The 24,391-nt window shown below is 49.3% G+C and overlaps 1 protein-coding gene across 2 annotated transcripts; it reads right to left on the bottom strand.

Annotated features, from left to right (window-relative positions):
- Positions 1–257: 257 nt before the first annotated feature.
- Positions 258–24,217, bottom strand: endouc (endonuclease, polyU-specific C). Of its 2 annotated transcripts, none has more exons than XM_052030713.1 (7): positions 24,180–24,217; positions 14,482–14,581; positions 12,317–12,428; positions 11,058–11,179; positions 8,384–8,496; positions 4,131–4,284; positions 258–1,873 (listed from the first exon to the last, which is right to left on the bottom strand). In XM_052030713.1, exons 1-7 carry the CDS (start codon positions 24,188–24,190, stop codon positions 1,610–1,612), a joined length of 876 nt encoding a protein of 291 aa, XP_051886673.1. In that variant the 5' UTR covers positions 24,191–24,217; the 3' UTR covers positions 258–1,609. The 2 variants fall into 2 exon arrangements, with proteins under 2 accessions (XP_051886673.1, XP_051886674.1); XM_052030714.1 differs by lacking the exon at positions 24,180–24,217 and adding an exon at positions 23,238–23,247.
- Positions 24,218–24,391: the final 174 nt, after the last annotated feature.

Here is a 24,391-nt window from a genome sequence, read left to right as displayed (position 1 = left end):
AAGTCGGGAGAACACACTCCAGATCTCACTGAGGGGTCAGCGGTGGAAAGGGTGAGCAGCTTCAACACATTTCATGTCATCTAAGTCAGTGATAATCATCCTGATTCTGAGTGGCTTACTGGTTCTGCTGGTCTCTGCCCCGCCACAAGGAACAACATGAAGGCAAAGTCTCTCAGTCAGAATGTGGCCACCCAGGTCACTCCCTGCCCAACAATTCTGGAGTGACCGATTGGTCAAAAATTGTAGATATTAAATAGTCAAATTTCATCCATAATTTTATTAAAGGCTTGTCGGTTGTAAAAAGTTGCACATGCATTGCATAAAGCGAATGGATAATGTTTCTAAAAATAAACTTGTATTCAATAATTCTACCAAATTGCAGAATGGAGACCAGAGGACAACAAAGACCAATAGAATTTTCTAACAAGGACTTGTACCATTTGTATCAAACTGTCCAACACCAAACTGCCATAACTCCTCTCCCACTACAGTGGTTGCCAGGGCAACAACACCAAGCATTCTGACTGACGGACAGTTTAAAGACTCCAGTCTCTGCTGGAAGACCTCATCCCACAGCCCCGGGAATTACCCTGGAACTGCTCGCACTGTGGCCTCATCTACTCATCATCAACATCCTCAATATTGAGACGGGCAGACAGGAGGAATGGGTGCTCTGGAGACAAAGTGTAAACCAGGGAATTACTTTTAAACATCAAAGTGAAATGTCAAAAGTTGTGTAGATTTTAAAATTAACATTTAAAAAGTTAAATACGAATAATTTCATTGGTAGAAGCACTAACACAATGTAGTAAGGCAGCATTGACTCTAAAGCACTGAATCCTACGGAAAAGGCAGTTGAGGAAATGAAACATAACAAATCCGATTTACGTTTAAGATACAAACTTTTTTTCAAATGGCCTCCTACATACAGTAACTAGAAGCTGCAATGCAAATGTATAAACTTAAGTCATTTAAAAAAAAGACATTTCCCTTCCAATGCTTTCAGAAGGAATAGTCTTGCTAAAAATGTGGTCTGTGCTCCAGTAACTGCCCCAGTGTCTCAGAGATGGAAATCATTTTGTCCAGGATTTCAGTAACTGAATGGTTTACAGGTGACAGAGGCTCCAGGCCACGATAAAGCTGCTCTGACACTCTGCATTGCTTCTGGCCATTTCTGAATTATAATGCAATTTAAAAGAGAAATCGATTGCACAATACCCTGCAACCGTATCAAAAAATAGTCCCATCATGATGTTTTCTTGGGAAGTGGTTTGGAGATCGGATCCATTCAAACATGAACTAAATGAAAAAATAATTTGATTCTTAAATCCAAAGCTTGCTTTGGCATCATGTTTTACACAGAAACAAATTCCTTTCATTTATCACAGAGAGAATGGTGGGACAGAGGGGAATGGGGGGGGGAGGGGGCGTGAGGGGGCAGAAGAGCAAGCTGGAGCAGGGTACCGGGGGCATTGCGGTAAGGCACTCTGGCAGAAAGTGCAGGAAGTTAGTACAAGGCATGCAACGTGGAAACTTCCCAGCATCAGTACACCTGCTCTCTGGACGGATTCGGCAATGAGCTGAGTGGAAGCCACCCTGGCTCTGTGGCTCATTCCAAGGGGGTGTTGTTGTTGCTCAGAAGGATAGGGTATGATGATCCGATGTACTTGCCATGCCGATACACGACGATTTGCAGGTGGTATTCGTCCACCATCACCAGTTCCCGTGAGACCTTGTCCTGTGACAGGAGGAAGCAGATGGTGTAGAGGGCGAACTCAAACTCGGGACTGACCCCGATGAAGGAACTGCCCACGGGCTTCACCATCTCCTTCCAGCTGAACTGCAGGCTCAAGACGTGATCATCTTCATCAGGCTGGAACACAACAACACGGTCAGTCCTCGCCCCAAGCAGCAGGCAACACGTCACAAAGGGCCACCTGCCCGTAGGACAAATAAATAACATGCTTCTCCTTTCAGAAAAACTCCATTCATCCACAGTTCCCGTCAGAGAGAGAGATTGGGATGATGCCTTGGTTAGTTTTGGATGGAAGGACAGGGCTTTCATAAGTAACTACATTCTTGTCACGCCTTTCACAGCCTCATCAGCCCAAAGCGCCCCACAGTCAATGGGGCTCCTTTTGAATGTCCTAACGAGGTGCAGCATGGGAACTGGCCCTTCGGCTCACTGTGTCCATGCTGACCATCGACCACCCATTTACACGAATTCTACATTATTCCCATTTTTTATGCCTCCCCCATTCCCGTCGACTTCCCCCAGATTCCACCATTCACTGATACAGTAGGGGAAATTTACAGCAGCCAATTAACCCACCAACCAGCACGTCTGTGGGGTGTGGGAGGAAACCGGAGAACCTGGGGGGAGCCCACGTGGTCACAGGGAGAGCGTGCACACTCCACACGGAAGCATTGGTTAGGACTGAACCCAGGTCTCTGGCACTGGAGGCAGTGGCTCCACCAACTGCATCACCGTGGCCACTGCTGTGGTCTTAGACCCTGGCCCACACCACATCCAGTAACCACTGGCTTCAGTGCACTGGAGAGAAGGCAGAGACTCCGGCAGTCAACCAAACCTCAGAGGAAAATACTAAATCCATCAGAGAGTCATGGGTCGACTCATGGAGGCGTACAGCACAGAAACAGGCCCTTCAGCCCAACATGTCCACACCCACCTTTTTGCTCATCTGCCGCATTAGCCTTGGCTAGTTAAGTGACTAACTACCTCTTAAACGTAATTGTGTCTGATTCTACCACCACCTTTAGCAGTGAGTTCCAGACATCAACCACTCTCTGTGTAAACAAAACTTTCTCCTCAGATCCCCTTTAAAACTCCTTCCTCCCACCTTAAACCTCTACCCTTGGATTTGATAAATAGGGGAACCTCAGGATCTGTCCATAATGATGTAAACAAAAGGGATATGTGCTTGTATCTGCATCTTGGGAGGTGAGGCAAAAACATGTTTTTTCAAATAACAATTAACTAGAAATAATGTTCAGTAAAAACAAAGGTGGCTGGAAAACGGAGAGAGAGTTGATGTTTCAGATCAGTGATTTCCCAGTTCTGTTGAGGAGACATTGAGCTGAAGCGTTAACTCTGTTTCTCCCTCCAGACGCTGCCTGACCCACTGAGTGTTTCCAGCATTTTCAGTTTTTACTCCAGATTTCAGTGTTCACTTTTGGAGAACCTTCAACAATTGCCATTAACCAGGACACACTCTCCATGGTCTCTCAAAGTCATCTGACTGCAGGATTGATCATTTATTCAAACAGCCACAAGAAGCAGACTCAGAGAACTGTAGATCTAGGGGGAAGTGTGTTGGGGTGATTTTGTCCCACTCCATAATAGAAAAAAGGAACTAGATTGAGATCTTACGGATCAATTAATTGAAATAACCAAGTTATGAGGGTCACAGGTCACACCTTCAAGTTAGGAAAGGTTAGACTGACGTTAGAGTTTCGGAGAGCATTCTTCCCTCAGATCGAAGCAGATCTCCACATAGGGTGCTGCCTCCACTTTGGACTCTGATTTGGTGAGTTCATCCCATCCCTGGAGCGGATTTCTGGCTCAGAGAGTTCACCCCTACAGGAGGAATTCAGGGAATACTGTTCCTGGGAATTCAGACCCAGTGTGATCTCCTGGACAGGTCTACTCATCCGAGGCCCGAAGAGAGGAACTTACCAGGTTCCTCTCAATAATTGGCCTGGCTTTTGATCTGATTTATTGCATCTTCTGGGAATCTGCGGGGTGAGAGGAACCTCTCATACCTGGATTTGCACATCTATAGGTTATTTTTCCTGGTCCCAGGAAGTGAGCTGGAGCACAGTGAGAGATGAAGTAAGTATTTCTGCTGGTTGGGGACAGGCTCTAAAACCTTGAGCCAAGGGTGACGTGAGGAATTTCTGATCCAGAGGCTGGTAAAAGTCTCAAATTCTCTTCCACGTATGACAACTGATGCTGACCCAAATGGGAACTCCAAATCTGCGATGGGTAGATTTTTATTAACCAACACATGAAGGGACATGGGGAAAGGATGGGTGTCTGGAGAAGGGTTAGAGATCAACCGTGATATCATTGATGGGGTAAATGCCCCGTAAACCAACCACGTCCGAACCTTGTTTTTGTTTCTCCTTGCCACAAAGCCTTTGTAGTCAATGTGGTTGCGCTTCTCCTGGAGGTAGAACTGGACCCAGTTGTGGAGCCCCATGATCTCTCTCCCTCGCTTGGTCTCTCCCACAAACACATGCTCAAACCCTGAGGAGTCTTGTCTGGAGGAAGCAAGCAGCCAAAGATTACACCATCAATAGTGGAACCTTTCATGTAACAAATCTCCTCAAAAGTCAAGTAAAGGGTCTGCTCAAACTCACCAAAATAAAAATCTCCTCTCTTAGAATCATAGAAATGAGACTTGGGCCCATCCCATCCATCCCGACCTTATTGCCCATCCCCACTGATCCCATTTGCCTGCATTAGATCTGTACCTCACCGTGCCTTGCCTATTCAAGTCCTGTCTATAGGTCTCTTAAACACAGTGATTGTATCTGACTCCACCACCTCCTCTGGCAGCACGTTCCAGATATCAACCATCCTCCGTGCAAAAACTTACCCCTCAGATCCCCTTTGAAACCCCTCCCTCTCACCTTAAACCCATGCCCTCTTGTTTTCCTTACCCCCACATGAGAAAAAGATTCTATCTATCCTACCTCTGCCTTTTTTGTGTACCTCCATCAGACCACCCCTCAGCCTCCTTTGCTCCGGGGAAACGAGCCTGTCCAATCTCTCGCCATAACTAAAGTCCTCCAATCCAGGCAACATCCTGGTGAACCTCCTCTGCACTCCCCAATGCAACTACATCTTTCCAATCGTGTGGTGACCGGAGCTACACGCAATGGTCCAAGTGAGATCTAACCTGTGTTTTGTAAAGTTGCAACACAATGTCCCAACTTTTATATTCCATGCTCCAACCTATGAAGGCAAGCATCCTGTACGCCTTCTTCAGCACCCGATCGACCTGTGTTGCCACTTTCAGGGGACTATGGACTTGGACCCCAAGGTCTCTCTGTTCATCAACATTCCTGGTGCCCTACCCTTTACTGTATATCCCTATCTGACTTCCCAAAATACATTACCTTGTACTTGTCAGGATTAAATTCTATTTACCAATGCTTTGCCCAACTTTCTATCTGATCGAAATCCTTAGACAACCTTTCTTGACATCCATAATACCAACTTTCATGTTATCTGCAAACTATCTAATCATGCCTCCTACATTCTTCAAGCTTAGTCCCTCCCTATTTAACCGCTGGATAGTTATTACAGAAGAGATTGAAACATCAAAGTCAATTGTGGTGCCCAAATTCCATCCATTACCAGTTGGAGAGGGACTAACCAGATTAAAAATTCATAGTTAGGTCCCGGGACAGGTTTCATTAAACACATGGTTTAGTATCTGCCTACATTAACACTGTTCACTACTGTGGATCTCACTACTAGCACAGTAAATGGGACCTCAGCCAAGAAAAGGCTTATAAAGTTGCCAGAAAAAGTAGTAGATACAGGGACTAGGAGCACTTTAGAACTCAGGAAAGGAGGACCAAGGAATTTATAAAGAAAGGTTTGATAGAATATGAGAAGAAACTGTAAAGTCACATAAAACAGAGTGTAAACTTCGATAGGTACTTAAAAAGGAAAGGATGTGAGAGCAAATATGGGGAGGGACTGGAGTATTTATAATGGGGAGTCAGGAGAGGGTGAAGGAATCAAACAACTACACTGTGTCTGTCTTCATGAAAGACACAAAAGACATGCCAGAAATATCAGGGAGTCAGGAACCAGAGAGAAGGAAAACCGAAGGAATGGGATTTGTAAAATCCCCCCAGGGTAGGCTGGTCCGGAGGATAAAGTCACACGGGATCCATGGTCAGTTGGTAAGTTGGATCCAACATTGATTTGTCCATAGAAGACAGAGGGTAGTGGTGGAGGGGTGTTTCTCTGACTGGAGTTCCATGACCAGTGGTGTTCCACTAGGATTAGCACTGGGACCTCAGCTGTTGTGATGTACTGTACATAAATGATCTGGATGAAAATGTAGGAGGTCTGATTAGTAAGTTTGCAGATGACGCAAAAATTGAAGTTGTGGACAGTGAGGAAGGTCGTCAAAGGATTCAGCAGGATGTAGATCGGTTGGAAATATGGGTGGAGAAATGGCAGATGGAGTTTAATCTGGATAAGTGTGAGGTGTTGCACTTTGGGAGGTCAAATGTATGAAGAAAGTACACAGTAAATGGCAGGACTCTTCGGAGCACTAATGTACAGAGAGATCTTGGGCTGCAAATCCATAGCTCCCTGAAAGTGGTAACACCTAGACAGGGTGGTAACGAAGGTGTATGGCACGCTGGCCTTCATCGGTCAGAGCATTCGATATAAAAGTCGGCAGGCATGTTGCAGTTGTATAAAACTTAGGTTAGGCCACACTTGGAGAATTGTGTCCAGTTCTGATTGCCACATTATGTGAAGGATGTGGAGGCTTTGGAGAGGGTTCAGAAGAGGTTCACCAGGATGTTGCCTGGATTAGGGAGTATTTGCTATAAGGAGAGGTTGAATAAACTTGGATTGTTTTCTCTGGAGCATCAAAGGCCAAAGGGAGACAGAAAATGAAGAGGGACCAAGATAGGATAGACAGTCAGAGTATTTCTCCCAGGGTGGAAAGGCAAGTACTAGAGGCAAGGGGTTAAGGTAGGAGTGGGAAGTTTAAAGAAGATGTGCGGGATAAGTTTTGTTTTACTCAGAGTGGTGGGTGCCTGCAACGCGCTGCTGGGGGAGGTGGTAATAGCAGATATGACAGCAGAGTTTAAGAGGCATTTAGACAGGCACATGAACGGGCAGGGAGCATACGGATATCGACCACGTGCAGACAGATGGGATTAGTTAAATTGGCATCATGGTCAGCACAGACATGATGGGCCGAAGGGCCTGTTCCTGTGCTGTACTGTTCTATGTTCTAAAACAAAGTATTGGAGAAATTGGTGAGACCAAAAACTGATAAATCCCAAGAACCAGATGGATAATAGAAATAGGAAGAAGGGGTTTATACAGACGTGGGGCTTCTAGAGAACGAGGCTGGTGAATGAATAACAGAAGTGGCAGATACGTTAAATCAGTTTCTTGCACCTGTCTTCACTGCAAGTATCTATAATGATAACAGATGGGCGAATTAAAAATAACGGAAGAACTTGTGAAAATCCCAATAATAAGAGACAAAGTATTAGAGAACCTCATGGGGCTAAAGGCAGACAAATCGCCAGGACCGGATGGACTGCACCCAAGAGATTTAAAGGAAGAGGCTGCAGAGATAGTGAACCATTAGCTGAGAATTTACTAAATACTGGGAGAGGGTACCTGAAGATTGGAAAACATTCATCGCAACTCCCGTCTTCATAAAGGGAGGAAGACAGAAGGTGGGGAGCTACAGGGCAGTTATGATTACTGTAGGGCAGATGGCTATTGTTGGCAAGATGCCAGAGTCAGTAATCAGATTGGAAATAACCAATCATTTAGGAAATCTGAATACAGTCAAACCTGGTCAACATGGTTTTTTTGAAAGGTAAATCATGTTAGACAAATTTGTTCCAATTCTTTGGAAGATGTGACAGGGAGAGTTGATAGAGGGGAACCTGTAGATGTAGTGTATTCAGATTTCCAAAAGGCATTTGACAAAGTGCCACACAAGGGGCATGTTAAGAGCCCCAGGTACTGGAGGAAGTGTGTCAGTGTGGATGGAAAACGCTGTCACATAGAAAACCGAGGTGGAATAAATGGGTCCTTTGCAGGCGGGAGGGATGTAACTAGTGGAGTGCCCCAGGGATCGGTTTTTGGCCTCGACTGTTCACTGTTTACACTGATGACCTGGAGAAGGGAACAAAATGTCAGGTTGTTGAATTTGCTGATGATAAGAAAATAGGTGGAAGGGTGTGTTGTAATAAGGACCCTGTGATTCTGTAATAGGGTATAGATGGATTGGGCAAAAACCTGGCAAATGGAGCTTAATGTGGAGAAGTGTGAGGTCATGCACTTTGGTAAGGGGAATCAAAAGGTGGATTATTGTCTAAATGCAGAGAGACTGCAAGTGGGTGAAGTTCAGAGGGATCTTGCCCTAACCCTTTCTCCATTACTCCCCTCCACTGTCCTGTGCCTTCACCCATTTCTCCCCCCTGCATTGTGACCCTGCTCCATACGTTACACCTAGTGTTGACTCTGCACACACCAGTCAGCACCCCCACAAGCCCAGGTCAAGTTAAGCTCCCGGAACATTCCCACCAGAGGAAACATTCCACCAAACACCGCAATGGTTCCCTGCCACAAACATACCCACGGCCACCACCTCTGGAGTACAACCGGAACCAGATGTCGTAGAGATGCTGCTTGAACTCCTGTGGATCGGCTGATGTTAGATTTTTACTGACCAGGTACTGGTGAGCCAACTGCAAGGACAAGAACAAGTCAAGGTTATAGTGCTGCGTCTCACCGTTCCTGCCCAGTTCGTTATGAGCTGTAACATATGCTCTCCTTGTGTCACAGATACTAGAGTGCCACCTTGACCCAATTCACTGAGCAGGAAGCCACGCCTGACTTGTACCTGGTCTGATTTTGTACTCCCCTGGTGTGTTAAACAGGTAACAATCCCCTCCCACCAGTTGCCCACAGGGTGAATGGGGAGTAACTTTCACCCCTGGTACTTATGAAGGCACCCAGGTTCAAAGTGCAAAACTACTGTGTTCAACTTCAAAAAAGATGTGACCTTATCGCATGTGATGACACATCTTACCTAATGTTATAAGCTGGAACAAACTGCACATAGTCTATGAATTCAACAGATCATTTGTTAAGTAAATGATCAGGACCTTGACCTTGACCATGACACAGAGACACTGAGGCACTGGAGACGGAAAGTCACAGAATGGGTTAAAGGTCACCTTTACCAACAGTGGGTTAGAGGTCACTCGTGAATCAATGGACAGCGTTCTTGGCTCTGGTTTGCAGACAGAAATCGAGGCTGACTGAGGGAGCACAGCACTGACAGAGGTGTCCCTCTCCGATGAACCACTATAATGAGGCTCTATGTGCTCAGTCAAATTGACAGGAAAGATCTCTTGGGTTTGCTCTGAAGTGCTGGGTGTGTCTCTCCCCATGACAAGGTCAACACCAGGAGTAACGGTCACGGTACTGTTGTTGTGGTGAAGACGATGTGTGATGCATTCCCTCAGCCTCAGCCATGACAATATTTGGAAATTACGCCATGGGGATAGAGGTCACGAAAGTCACTACGGAGATGCATGTCTTTCCTTTTCTGTCCTGGTTAATTAAAGTTCCCCAGCTGTTCTGATCATTTTACCTCATGGAATGCAATCCTTCCCCTTTAGGGCAACCAGTTCCAAATAACGTTAAGTAACAAACAAGGTGCTGGAGGAACTCAGCAGACCAGGCAGCTTCTGTTCCTCTGCTGAATTCCTCCAGCACACTGTGTGTTGGTCCTGGTTCCAGCATCTGTCGTCTCCTGTGTCTCCACTGTTAAACATGAGGTGGGTGAGATCACAAAGAGCCTGCAGGTACTCTCCCTCTGACAGTGAGTTCCAAGAGAGCTCCCTCTCATGGTAACAAAATCTGAGCCTATCTAAAGTACAACGAGCAGGAAGTCCATCCCTGACGTCACATCCAGTAATCCCAAATCCAAATGTTTGTAAATGCCGATGGTTCCCCACTGGTGATTTTTCCCCCTCTCCCCTTAAACTCAGAGGCTTTGTTTCCCAAGCTCCCTCTAAACACACCAGCCCCCGTTGGTGCATTCCCCTAAAACTTACTGAGTTCTCTACAAAATGTATTACACTACCGTATAACATGTCAAAAAAAAGAGTTGAAAGCGTGTTGGGATAGTAATAGGAGTAATATTGAATAATTGGGCACCAAAGTACAGAGATTAACAGAGTTTTATGACAATAATTTTCAATTTTAACCATTTGAGACACTGGACATTCTCTCTTTTCCCCCCTCCCATCAGGCAGAAGATACAAAAGCCTGAAAGCACATACCACCAGGCTCTATCCCACTATTGAATGGTTCCCTATCACGATTAGGTGGACTTCTGACCTCACAATCTACCTTGTCGTGGCCCTTGCACCTTATTGTCTGCCTGCACTGCATGTTCTCTGTAACGGTAACACTTTATTCTGCACTCTGTTATTATTTTTCCCTTGTACTACCTCGGTGTCCTGATGTGGTGAAAGGATCTGTATGGATGGCATGCAAAACAGGTTTTTTACTGTAACTCGGTACATGTGACAATAATAAACCAATTTACCAATTAAGTGAAAGGACAGCACCCACTGCATGTGGCAATCCGTGACATTGACCAACAGCTCCCACTGCATGTGGCGATCCGTGATATTGACCAACAGCTCCCACTGCATGTGGCGATCCGTGATATTGACCAACAGCTCCCACTGCATGTGGTGATCCGTGATATTGACCAACAGCTCCCACTGCATGTGGTGATCCGTGATATTGACCAACAGCTCCCACTGCATGTGGCATCCGTGATATTGACCAACAGCTCCCACTGCATGTGGCGATCCGTGATATTGACCAACAGCTCCCACTGCATGTGGCGATCCGTGATATTGACCAACAGCTCCCACTGCATGTGGTGATCCGTGATATTGACCAACAGCTCCCACTGCATGTGGCAATCCGTGATATTGACCAACAGCTCCCACTGCATGTGGCATCCGTGATATTGACCAACAGCTCCCACTGCATGTGGCGATCCGTGATATTGACTAACAGCTCCCACTGCATGTGGCGATCCGTGATATTGACTAACAGCTCCCACTGCATGTGGCAATCTGTGATATTGACCAACAGCTCCCACTGCATGTGGCAATCTGTGATATTGACCAACAGCTCCCACTGCATGTGGCAATCTGTGATATTCACCAACAGCTCCCACTGCATGTGGCAATCGCAGCTATTCACCAACAGCACCCACCTGCATGACCTCCGTTTCCAGAATTGCGTCAAGAAAGCGAAAGTTTTCAGCCATTTCCTCAGGGGTCACCACCTCAGCAATTCCAGTCGACATTTCATAGTTATCCAGGAGGGCAGTGAATGCTGGGTGACCAAATGTGTAATGAAATCATGTTAAGTAACCCAAGTTGTACAGAATAATTCACCCAAAACAAGAATTAAAAGTATTCCAAGTTGTTCAGTTTGGACACTTAAAAAAAAATCATCCATTGTGTTCCTGTGACTATTCGAGTGATGCCTGTCTCATAAACAGACGGGCACTGTACGCACACTGTGCACACTAGACAACACACTGTGCACACTGTATGCACACTGTACACACCAGACACACACTGTGCACGCTGTACGCACACTGTACGCACTAGACACACACTGGACGCATACTGTGCACACTAGACACACACTGTGCATGCTGTACGCACTGTACACACTAGACACACACTGTGCACACTAGACACACTGTGCACACTAGACACACACTGTACACACTGTATGCACACTAGACACACACTGTGCACGCTGTATGCACACTGTGCACATTATACGCACACTGTGCACATTATACGCACACTGCATACACTCTGAACATTATACACACACTGTATGCACATTTTATGCACACTGTACGCACACTGTGAACGCTGTATGCACACTGTATGCACATTGTGCTCATTATGTGCACACATTATACGTGCACTGTGCACATTGTACGCACACTGTGTGCACATTATACGCGCACTGTGCACACACTGTACCATCCATTACCTCATCAAATTGAACTGGTCCTCCAATTAATGCAAACTGATGTAAGGGGAGGTTGACTGTGCTGGGAAGTTCCCCACAGCTGGGTCCCATGCGACCTGTCAGGAGTGAGTGGAGTTTGCACGTTCTCCCTTTGACTGCGTGGGTTTCCCCTGGGGAACATCCCAGAGATGTGTGGGTGGGTGAAGTGTACAGTACCCTTGAAGTAGGTAAGTGGCAAAAGACGAGCTGAGAAGCATGTGAGGGAGAATAAGGTGCAGGGCTACAGGGAAATGAGGAGGGATTGGGATTGGTCTGCTGGGAACTGGCAGAGACTGAATGGGCCAATTGGCCTCCTGCACTGTAATAAGCCAAAGTGAGAAGGGAAATAGTGAATCAGGTTGTCGAGCCGAGGTCCAACCATCAGACCGGCCTTTCGTTCTGTGGGGTTAACATGATATAACCATGCTGGGAACCTACCTGCAAAGGATTTAATAGTCCGCAGACGCTCCTCGTTTACGTAGGAGAACAGTGGACGTCGGGCACAGTCCCTTGCATTGTTGCTGCCAGCGGCGACATAAGAGGCCTTACCCTGGAGAGAGAGGTTGTGTTCACTGCTGGATCCAATATCAGTGTGAACCACATCACCCCATACCATCTTGGACACACACACACACACACACCCCACACCTCCAACACAGCCCTGTACAAACACACAAATACCACGTCCAATACAGCCCTGTACACTCCCAGCACAGACACTGTTTCACAAACACCAGTAAGATGAGGACAGCTCCCTACAAGTGCAACACAACCAGCACAGGGTTTTTTTTATGTTGCTTGGTTACAGGGAAATAAATGGAGAATGGGATTGTTTTGTAAACCAGCACAGACTTGGAGCAAATGGTCTCCTTCTATGTACAGAGACTTTTTCCCAGGGTGGAAATGGCTAACATGAGGGGGCATAAGTTTAAGGTGATTGGAGGAAAGTACAGGGGGGATATCAGAGGTAAGTTTTCTTTACACAGAGAGTGGTGGGTGCGTGGAACGCACTGCCAGGGGTGCTGTTAGAGGCAGAAACATTAGGGACATTTAGGAGACTCCAGCACATGAATGATAGAAAAATGGAGGGGTATGTGGGAGGGAAGGGTTAGATTGATCTCAGAGTAGGTCGGCACAACATGGTGGGCCGAAGGGCCTGTACTGTGCTGTCATGTTCTGTGTCATTAGGAAATCTGGAACATGCTGCCTCACCCAGTAGCAGGTTCAGCAGTAACTTTTGAAAGTGAATTGGATGAACGTTTGAAAGTGCAAAGTTGACAGGAGCACAGGGCAGGAGTGGGCAGTCAGAATAAAACCACAACTCTGTTTACGACCAGGGAATTGACTGTGGACTTCAGGAAGGGGAAGTCGGGAGAACACACACCAGTCCTCATTGAGGGGTCAGCAGTGGAAAGGGTGAGCAGCTTCAAGTTCCTGGGCATTAACATCTCAGAGGATCTGTCCTGGGCCCAACACATTGATGCAATCACGAAGAAGGCACGCCAGCAGCTCTACTTCATTAGGAGCTTGAGGAGATTTGGTCTGTCACCAAACACTCTTGCAAGTTTCTACAGATGTACAGCGGAGAGCATTCTGACTGGTTGCATCACTGCCTGGTACGGAGGCTCCAAAGCACAGGATCATAAAAGGCTGCAGAGGGTTGTAGTCTCAGCCAGCTCCATCACGGGGCACAACCCTCCCCGCTATCGAGGACACCTTCAAGAGGCGGTGCCTCAAGAAGGTGGCATCCATCATTAAGGAACCTCACCATCGGGGTCACGCCCTTTTCTTGTTACTACCATCGGGGAGGAGGTACAGGAGCCTGAAGACCCACACTCAATGATTCAGGAACAGCTTCTTCCCCTCCGTCATCAGATTTCCGAACGGTCCATGAACCCATGAACACTACCTCGTTATCCCTTTGTTTTGCACTATTTGTTTTGTAATTAAAGGTAATTTTTATGTCTTGCACTGTGCTGCTGCTGCAAAACAACACATTTCAGGACATTGAAGTCAGTGATGAGCCAGCAGAGGGCTGATGCACCCAGTGGCCTCCACTCTACCATTCCATTGTCCAGTGTGGGCACCGTACGGTGCACCTGCCTCCTGAGACCTGCAGTGTTGATTCAGACCTTCCTGCAGATTATCATCACCCATCAGTGGCTGACTGTCACCAGCTTGTTGCAACCACATCTGATGTGCATTTCATGCTGTGATAGGGGCAGGAAGTGCAGTGTTTTACAACCACACAGGGACATCCTGTGCACAGGTGCCTGACCCCAACCCATCACAGTCCGATACCACCACACCATCCACCTCAAAAATCCCCTCATCTTCCTTACACACTTGCCAGCCTTGACCCCACCTCCAAATTCCCCATACACACAATCCCCAGCCTTAACCCCACCCCAAAGATCCCCTTATCTTCCTTGTACACAGTCAGCAGCACTGACACCACCCTACACTGCTGCTCTGCACACATGTATGCTGTGTGGTATGTAACCCCGTGTCCCCCTGCTCCAACCAAGGAGCTCGTCCACAGTTACATTTCTGACTGTCAGCGCGCACGTTCTGTGTGTCCGCAGATTTAAGAACCCACCCACCTGCACAGATATTTGGTAGTCTACCCCAGGCAGCAGCCGATTCACATCAGCTTTCCAAAGCTCGTTCAGTATCTTGGAGAGATCGTGATTCATTACCAGTCTGGATGGGAGGAAGCAACAAACAGTGAAACGAGTGTCGTCTGAGGATCCTTTCCCTCTGGTCACACACGTTGGTGAGGCAAGTGTACAACGGTTTTGCTGCAGTGCCTGGACACCCCAGACTAATGAGAGGCTTCTCTGAAATGTGTAGACGGAGCAGTAATGTCAGGGGTGGAACTGTGGGTAATGAGCTAGCTTCAAAGGGAAACAACCAATGGAGAAATGTTTAAATTTAAACAGCCCAGTCAGAACATCTGGGTTATAGATGCATTTCCCTCACTTCCTGCCCACAACTTTATGGTCTAAACATAACTATATCTTGGTAAACAGGCAGCAGAACAAGCTCTCAGTGTTTCAGGAATCGCAGGACTGGATCAGCACACAGGACACTTGACTCTTCACATCCATCCTGCCTCTTTGGAAGAGCGATGTAGTTGGTCCCACTCTCCTGACCTTTCCCCACAGACCGGAAATTTCTTTCAAGGACTGATCCAGCACCTAAGGAGCTGTCTTTGCGTGGGATAAACCATGTCCCATCTGCTCCCTTGGTTGAGCCCTTGGCACCACTGGAAAAGCAGCAGAGGAGATCCTGGTTCACCAGTTATCTGGTCATTATCGAATTGCTGTTTGTGGGAGCTTGCTGTGCACACATTGGATGCTCCATATTCCACACTACAACAGGAACTAGATTTAAAAACTGCATATGAAGCACTTTGGGATGTGGAAGGCGGTATAGAAATGCACGTGTCTAGGTTGAAGTGAGATAGAAGAAACAGAACACCTTGAGGTGGGAGGCAGGGAGAGCCGGGAGTGGGGGGGAGGTAGGGAGGGAGAGCCGGGGTGGATGGAGGGGCAAGGAAAGTCGGGGGTGGGGGGGGGGGGGCAGGAAGCCGGGGAGGGAGAGCCAGGGGGGCATGGGGGAGGGAGAGCTGGGGACGGAGGGTAGGGAGAGCCGGGGGGGAGGGGGGGGGGGGACCACACAACCTGTACACAATGTGCAGGTTGGTGGGTTGTTAAACTCTGCAGACACACAGAACGCGGGCGCTGACAGTGGGAAATGTGACTGTGGACGAGCTGCTCGGTCGGGGCAGGAGACACGGGGTTAACAGACCACACAGCGTCAGGACCACACAGCGTACGTGCGTGCTGTCTGTGCCAAGCATCAGGAGTCATTAATTATCATCGATAATTAATGAGTGTTGAACTTTATCTAGAGCACATTGTTAGCAGCACATTGTGACCACACTGTCCACAACCATTCGAAGTGGTACCGTGGATCCTCCACACTGTTATTCCAGACACCAGGGTCTTGCATCACTAAGGGAGGCCATCCAGCTCCTCGAGCTGTGCTGGCCTTTGAAGGGGCTCTCCAATCAGACCCACGTTAAATGAAAACAACTTTCCACTTTCTTTACATAGAACATGGAACAGTGCAGCACAGAAACAGGCCCTTCGGCCCACCATGTCTGTGCCGACCAAGATGCCAATTTAAATTAATCCCATCTGCCTGCACGTGGTCCTTATCGCTCTGTTCCCTGCCTGTTCACGTGTCTGTCTAAATGCCTCGTAAACGTTGCTGTTGTACCTGCCTCCACCACCTCCCCCGGCAGCCCGTTCCAGGCTCCCGCCGCTCTCTGCATTGTCTGACAAACTCCTTTAAACTTTCCCCCTCCCACCTTAAACCCATGCCCTCTGGGAAAAAGATTCCGATTATCTCCCCTATCTATACCTCTCATTGCTCTTAAACCCACTGCCCCGTCCCCCGTATTCCCCCTAAACCACGGGGCCAGTCCCCCGTATTCCCCCTAAACCACGGGGCCAGTCCCCCGTATTCCCCCTAAACCACGGGGCCAGTCCCCCGTATTCCCCCTAAACCACGGGGCCAGTCCCCCGTATTCCCCCTAAACCACGGGGCCACTGTCCCCCGTATTCCCCCTAAACCACGGGGCCACTGTCCCCCGTATTCCCCCTAAACCACGGGGCCACTGTCCCCCGTATTCCCCCTAAACCACGGAGCCACTGTCCCCCGTATTCCCCCTAAACCACGGGGCCACTGTCCCCCGTATTCCCCCTAAACCACGGGACCACTGTCCCCCGTATTCCCCCTAAACCACGGGGCCACTGTCCCCCGTATTCCCCCTAAACCACGGGACCACTGTCCTCCGTATTCCCCCTAAGCCATGGAGCCTCTGTCCCCCGTATTCCCCCTAAACAGCAGATAGAGCCCCTGCCTCACAGCTCCAGTGATCCAGGTTCGATCCCACCCTCCGGTGCTGTCTGTGCGGAGTTGCATGTTCTCCCTGTGACCACGTGGGTTTCCCCCAGGTGCTCCAGTTTCCTCCCACATCCCAAAGACGTGCAGGTTGGTGGGTTAATTGGCTGCTGTGAGTTACCCACTAGTGTGTGGGTGAGTAGAATCTGCAGATGGTATGTGTGTAGAATAAAACAGGTTAGGGCAAGATCAGTGTAAACGTGGCCTGTCTCCCTGAGGTGTCTCTGTGACAAGTCACTGAAAGCCAACGTTCAGCTGCAGCAGGAGATTCGGAAGGCAGATGGGAAGCTGGGTTTTATTACAGGACGATTTGTGTATAAAAGGTATCTCACTGCAATTACCTCAAGCCTTGGCGAGACTACACCTGGTGCACTGTGTACAATTATGGTCTTGTTACCTGAAGAAGGATTTACTTGCCACAGAGGAAGTCTAGTGAAGTTCTAGGGAGGGTGGGTTTGCTGCACGGGGAGAGAGTGAGTGGCCCATGCTGCATTCTCTGGAGTTTACCAAAATCTTACAGACAACAGGGAGGATGTTTCCTCTGGCTGAGGCTCGAACCAGGGTCACAGTCACAGACTAAGGGGGCAGCATTTTATGATGAAGAGAAGTTTCTTCACTCAGAGGGTGGTGGAGAATTGAAATTCCCAACCCTGGAATCTGTGGAGACTTGGTGACCGAGTTCACTCAGAACAGGGATCAATTCGTTTCTGGATATTAAGGAAATCAGTTGATCTGGGGCCAGGAGACACAGGAGACTGCAGATGCTGGAATCTGGAGCAAAATACAAACTGCCAGAGGAACTCAGTGGGTCAGGCAGCATCTGTGGAGGGAAATGGACAGTCGATGTTTTGGGTCGGGATCCTTCACCTGCACTGAACGAGTGGAGGGGAGATGGCCGGTACAAAGAGGTGGGGGGAAGGGGTGGGGCAAGAGCTGGCAGGTGATAGGTGGATCCAGGTGAGGAGCGTGATGGGGGGGGTGGTGGGGTAGGGTGGAGATAGTGACCAAGGCTGGGAGGTGACAAAGGGCTGCAGATGGTGGAAACTGATAGAAGGTGGAGAATGGAACCAAACAGGACCTCCAGGACATCCGAGATGTCCTCCCTTTTTCAGAAAACAGGGATTTCCCCCACTGCTATTCATGGAGCCCTCACCCATGTCCCCTGTAGTTCCCACACTTCTACTCTTATCCCACCTTCCCCCAGACAGAACAGGCAGAGACCCCCTGGTCCTTACCTTTCACACCACCAGCCTACCCATCCAGCACATCATGAGACAACGGACCCCACCACCAACCACGTCTTCCCCTCCCCACCCCTTGCTGCTTTCCGCAGGAACCACTCTCTCCGGGACTCCCTGGTTCCCTCATCCCTCCCCACCCATCTCTCCCTCTCCCCAGTAACTGGGGAGGTGCAACACCTGTCCCTACACCTTCTCCCTCACCACCATCCAGGGACCTAAGAGGCCCTTCCACGTGAGGCAGAATTCACATGCAAATCCTCCAGCCTTACTCCTGATGTGGCCTCACCTACGTCAGCAGTCCTTGACGTATCTACTAACAGTAACAGCTTGTCTACTTGCCTTCTATAAATCTTGCCCACCAGTGTTAAATGTCATCTCAACCTTCTTAGATCCAAGGAGACAACCTCCAGTACTCCAACCCAACCTTGGAGCTGACGTTTATTGGCCCTGGAATGGTTCCTACTGAATCTCAAGGTCACATTCCTTGTGGTGAGCCAGAGGCAGGTCTGTGTGAGGCACAGCAACTTCTGAGATTTCTCTGTTTACATAGAAACTATTTCTGTTGCTAAGGTATCCTCAACTTTTTAAGGAACTAACACTGCATTCAGTTCTTGCAAACAGTGACAGCTGTTAAAATGTTATTTCCTCATTTTTGGCTTCGGTCTCCACATGTGGACGAAGTTAGTTGACTCATTTAACGCTATTCCACATTAAACCGAAGAAGTGGGGAGCTCCCTCTAGTGTGCTGTTCTGGGGACTTCTTGTGAACACTGGAAAAACAAGTGACTGCCGATGCTGGAATCTAGATGAAAAAACAGCAAGATGCTGGAGGAACTCAGCAGGCCAGGCAGCATCCATGGAGAAAAGCAGGCGGTCAATGTTTTGGATCAGGACCCTTCTTCAGGACTGAAGATAGGAAAAGGGAAGCCCAATATATAGGAGGGAAAAGCAGAGCAGTGATAGGTGGACAAAGGAGGGGAGGCGGGGTGGAGGGTGGTGATAGGTAGATGCAGGTAAGAGATAGTGATGGGCAGGTGTGGGGGAGGAGGGGAGAGCAGATCCACTGGGGGATGGGTCACAGGAGGCGGGTGCCCCATGGGGGGAGGTGAGAAAAAAACTGCAGAGGAGAAAAAAAAGAGGTAGACTAGGAAAGGGAAGAAAAGCAGGGGCACGGTGGGGGGGGATTACCTAAAGTGGGAGAATTCAATATTCATGCTGTGAGGCTGCAAGGTTCCAAGACGGTAAATGAAGTGCTGTTCCTCCAGTTTGTGCTTGGAATTCTCCTGGCAGTGGAGGAGGCTGAGGACTGACATATCAGTGATAGTGTGGGAGGGGGAGTTGAAGTGACTGGCAACGGGGAGATGCAGATCGCGGTTACAGAGCACAGGTGTTCTGTGAAACGGTCACCTTAGTCTGCGTTTGGTCTCACCAATGTAGAGGAGGCCACACTTGGAGCACCGAATGCAGTCAATGATATTAAGGGAGGTGCAGGTGAATCTCTGTCTCACCCGAAAGGACTGTTTGGGTCCCTGGATGGATGTGATGGAGGTGGTGTAGGGGCGGGTGTTGTACCTATGGCGGGGGCAGTGGAAAATTCCCAGGATGGGAGCGGGATTGGTGGGAAGGAAGGAGTGAACTAGGGAGTCATGGAGAGAGCGGTCCCCGCAGAAGGCAGAAAGGGGTGGGGAGGGGAAAATATGCTTGGTGGTGGGGTCCTGTTGGAGATGGTGGAACTGGCGGAGAATGATGTGTTGGATACATAGGCTGGTGGGATGAAATGTGAGGACCCTATCTCTGTTGGGTCTGGGAGGGGTGGGAGTGAGAGCAGAGGTGCGGGAGATGGCAGAGATATGGGTGTGAGCTCTCCCGACCACAGTCGGGGAGAAGCCCTGGTTGGTAAAGAAGTTGGACATCTCGGATGTCCTGGATTGGAAAGCCTCATCATGGGAGCAGATACGGCGGAGGTGGAGAAATTGAGAAGAAGAGATCGCATCCTTGCAAGGGACAGGGTGGGAGGAGCTGTAATCGAGGTAGCTGTGGGAGTCAGTGGGTTTGTAGATGTCGGTGGATCAGGAATCTCCTGAGATGGAGATGAAAAGATCGAGAAAGGACAGAGAGATAGTCCAAGTCAATTGGAGAGCAGGGTGAAAATTTGTGGTGAAATTTATGAAACTGTCGAGTTCCACACAGGTACAAGAGGTGACACCAATGCAGTCGTCAATATAGCAGAGAAAGGGTTGAGGAATGGGGCCGGAGTAGGCTTGGAACAGAGACTATTCAACAAAAAGGTAGACTAGCTGGGGCTCACATGAGTGCCCAGGGCTACATCCTTGAAGGGCCCTGACCCGAAATGTTGACCATCTGTTTTTCTCCACGGATACTGCCTGGCCTGCTGAGCTCCTCCAGCATCTTGTTGTTGTGAACACTGTGGCCGCTGCACTTCCTTGAATTACATACAGGTAGTTCTGCTACAACGTGCATCTCCATAGCATGTATTGGATATGACACCATTGATGAATTAGGGAACACTATTTGTATTATGCTGGCCAAAGTGGTTATAATACAATTTTGTTCAGGAACTAGAGAACCACTTAAGAGTTGCTTTGGAAATTGACAGGCAGAAAATAGCCTGTTTCCATGCAAACTCCCGGCAGTAATCAGACACCGCCGTCTCTGAAGGACACAGGCTGCCAGTTTCACTGGGGAAGGCTGTTGGAAAGTGATAAGCAACCGCTTCTATTGACACGTGCAACAATATTCTATTAAACAATGCAACATGCAGCCTTTGGTATTTTTAGCTTGCAGTAACAAAATAAATTTATAGCAATTAAAACATGTTTACTTTTGAAAATCCTGCAGGATAAGTAACCTCGAGCCTCTAATCCCCCTTCTACCACTGACACAATTGTTTCTATAACACAATTTTCAGTAACATGAGGTTTCTTAGGAACACAATGATCAGGTTACAGCAGAACTACCTGCATTTCTTATTTCCTCACCCCACAGATTCCTTGGCCCATCGCTGCAATGCCAGCTCTCCCATCAGTCCCACCCCCGACTTACTCCCCGTAACCCACTCCCCCCATTCTCATTGTGCCCATCAACACATCTGAAGGTTGGCATTTCATGCTTACGTTTGGAAATACATTGAATACAGTGTATACAGATGTAATGTTTGTTACAAGTTTTAAGTGTAATTGTGAATGTGTTGTTATCATGCACACACTGTTTGTGGATGTAAACATGTTACCCGTGTACAGTGACTCAGTGCTATCATAGTTACAGTGTAGATAACTTCTTGGAATGTAGCCATATTAATGTTGATAAACCAAAACGGATTGTTTTATATCATCAAAGTCCATCACTCTCCAATTTAAACATTTATACATTGTGTAGAGTATATGTTTGTCCTCGTCCTGCTGCTGCAAAAGGTTCAGTTTCACGGCATTTACACCCTAGGTATGGATGCCCGTGACAATGGACTTGAACAGCATTTTCAAAAGCATAACAACAAAATAATCACTGAAATGTTTTCACCATTTAAACTTGGATTTAAATAGTCCGTGTGCTGATACTGAACACGTTTGGGCAATTTATACCACATCCCTCCTTAGTGACTACAGTTTAATGAACAACATCTGTAAACCTCAGATCCACAAGGTGCCCAAGGAATCCTGGGGTCAGGAGATTCAGGACCTATTTCTATTGGAAATATGTTTTATAAAACATTGCCCTGTCACCACTGTGTCCAGCTCTGGGGCAACACCAGAGATGTGGAGGCTTTGGAGAGGGTGCAGAGGAAATGATTCCAGAGATGAGGGACTTTAGTTCTGTGGACACAGGCCTTGGAACAGAGGAGATTGTGATCTGATGCTGGCAGACTGAGAGAAACTGTTCCCATCGGACGACAGCTCAAGGATCAGGGGACGTGCAATGAGGTGACTGATGCAGGATCTCAACCTGAAATGTTGACATTCCACCCCACCCCACCCCCACCCCGATACAGCTCAACCCGATGAGTTCCTTCAACATACCGTTTGTTGCTGCCATTAAAGCCATACTGACTATTCCTGAGAAATCCCCACTTTTCCAAGTGTCGACTAATCATGTCCCTCAGGATTTTCTCCAGCAACTTTCCTACCACTGACATTAGACTCAACCCCGTGATTACCACAGCCTCTGTCTACAGCATCTGCAGTCTCTTGACACAGTAATAAATGCAATCATAAGGAAAGCACATCAGCATCTTAACTTTCTTAGAAGGTTAAGAAGGTTCAGCTTGTCACCAAACACTCTGATAAACCTCTACAGTTGTCCCATTGGAAGTATCTTGACTGGTTGCATCATGGTCTGGGACGGCAATTCGAATGCACAGGAATATAAGAAGCTGCAGAGAGTAGTGGACTCATCACGGGCACATCTCTCCCGACCATCGGCAGTATCTACAGGAGGCGCTGCCTCAAGAAGGCAACATCCTTCAACAAAGATCCCCACCATCCGGGCCATGCCATCTTCTCACAGCTACCGTCAGGCAGGAGGTACAGAAGCCTGAAGTCCCACACCACCAGGTTCAGGAACAGCTACTTCCCTTCAATCATTCTGTTCTTGAGCCAACCGGCACAACCCTAATCACTACCTCAGCATAACAACACTGGGACCACTTTGATCACTCTGCACTACAATGGACTTTGGTTTTTTTGTTCTAATTGTGTTCTTTCTTGTAAAAATTTTGTAAAATTTATGTTTTACTTGGGAATGCTGCTTATCTGATGCTCTGTGCCTGTGATGCTGCTGCAAGTAAGTTTATCATTGAACCTGTGCACACACGGACTGGTGCATGTAACAATAAACTCGACTCTGACTTTATGTCTCTGTAAGTACTGGCTCATCGCCAACAAAGGCGCCACATCTGCGGTCCTCCAGCCCTCTGACACCTCACCTCCCGCAAGAGGGGATTTAAAACTCTCTACCAAGGCTCCAGCAGTTTCCTGGCCGCCTCTCACAGCACCGGGACACACCTCACCGGGCCCTGGGCATCTGTGAGGCGTTGAGCCGGGTGAGACGTGTCGTACCCCTCCTCCACGGTGGGGAGGTTCTAGTTCAATGATGGCACCGTGCTGTAGGACAGCGGAGGGTGAACACACCTCCCATAGATCATCGGGTCCTCGGGAATCACACCGGCGCAATAACGGAGTGAACCGGAGCCCCGGTAACGGTGCAATAATGGAGTGAACCCGATAGGGGGAGGGGTGAGGGAGGGGGGAGGGGGGAGGGGGGAGGGAGGGGGGAGGGGGGAGGGGTGAGGGAGGGGGGAGGGGGGGGGGGGAAGGGGGGAGGGGGGAGGGGGAAGGGGGGAGGGGGAAGGGGGAGGGGGGAGGGGGGGAGGAGGGGGAAGGGGGAGGGGGGGAGGGAGGAGGGGGAGGGGGGAGGGAGGAGGGGGAGGGGGGAGGGAGGAGGGGGAGGGGGGAGGGGGAAGGGGGAGGGGGAAGGGGGAGGGAGGAGGGAGGGGTGAGGGGGGAGGGGGAGGGAGGAGGGGGAGGGGGGAGGGAGGAGGGGGAAGGGGGAGGGGGGAGGGGGAGGGGGGAGGGGGGAGGGGGAGGGGGGAGGGAGGAGGGGGAGGGGGGAAGGGGGAGGGGGAAGGGGGAGGGAGGGGGAAGGGGGAGGGAGGAGGGAGGGGTGAGGGGGGAGGGAGGGGTGAGGGGGAGGGAGGGAGGAGGGAGGAGGGTGAGGGTGGGGGAGGGGGGTGAGGGGTGAGGGGGAGGGAGGAGGGGGAGGGAGGAGGGGGAAGGGGGAGGGAGGAGGGGGGAGGGAGGGAGGAGGGATGGGGAGGAGGGGTGAGGGAGGGGAGGAGTGGGAGTGAGGGGGTGGGGGTGAGAGAGGGAGGGGTGAGGGAGGTGGGAGTGAGGGGGTGAGAGAGGGAGGGGTGGGGGAGGGGGGAGTGAGGGGGTGGGGGTGAGAGAGGGGGGGGTGAGGGTGAGGGGGGGGGAGGGTGAGGGGGTGAGAGGGGGGGGTGAGGGTGAGGGGGGGTGAGGGTGAGGGGGTGGGGGGTGGGGAGGAGACTGGATACACCCCCCCCCCCCACTCACCCTGACGCCATCCTCCTCCTCTGCCGCCGTTGACACCGGTGGCTGGGGGAGGGGGCGGGGGGGGGTGGGCGGAGCCTGGGCGCCGCCGTCCATTGGCCTGAGGGCCCGGACTACGTACTGACAGGCGGACGAATGCACCAATAACAGCACGATGACGGGTGAAGGGCGAGCCAATGAGCATCCGAGGGGAAGGGAAGGCGTCACCAATCAGT

The sequence above is a fragment of the Pristis pectinata genome, chromosome 15, assembly GCF_009764475.1.
Source record: "Pristis pectinata isolate sPriPec2 chromosome 15, sPriPec2.1.pri, whole genome shotgun sequence".
NCBI lineage: Eukaryota > Metazoa > Chordata > Chondrichthyes > Rhinopristiformes > Pristidae > Pristis > Pristis pectinata.
The sequence above is the reverse complement of the archived record's forward strand: the minus strand, read 5'-3'. Positions and strand labels throughout refer to the sequence as shown.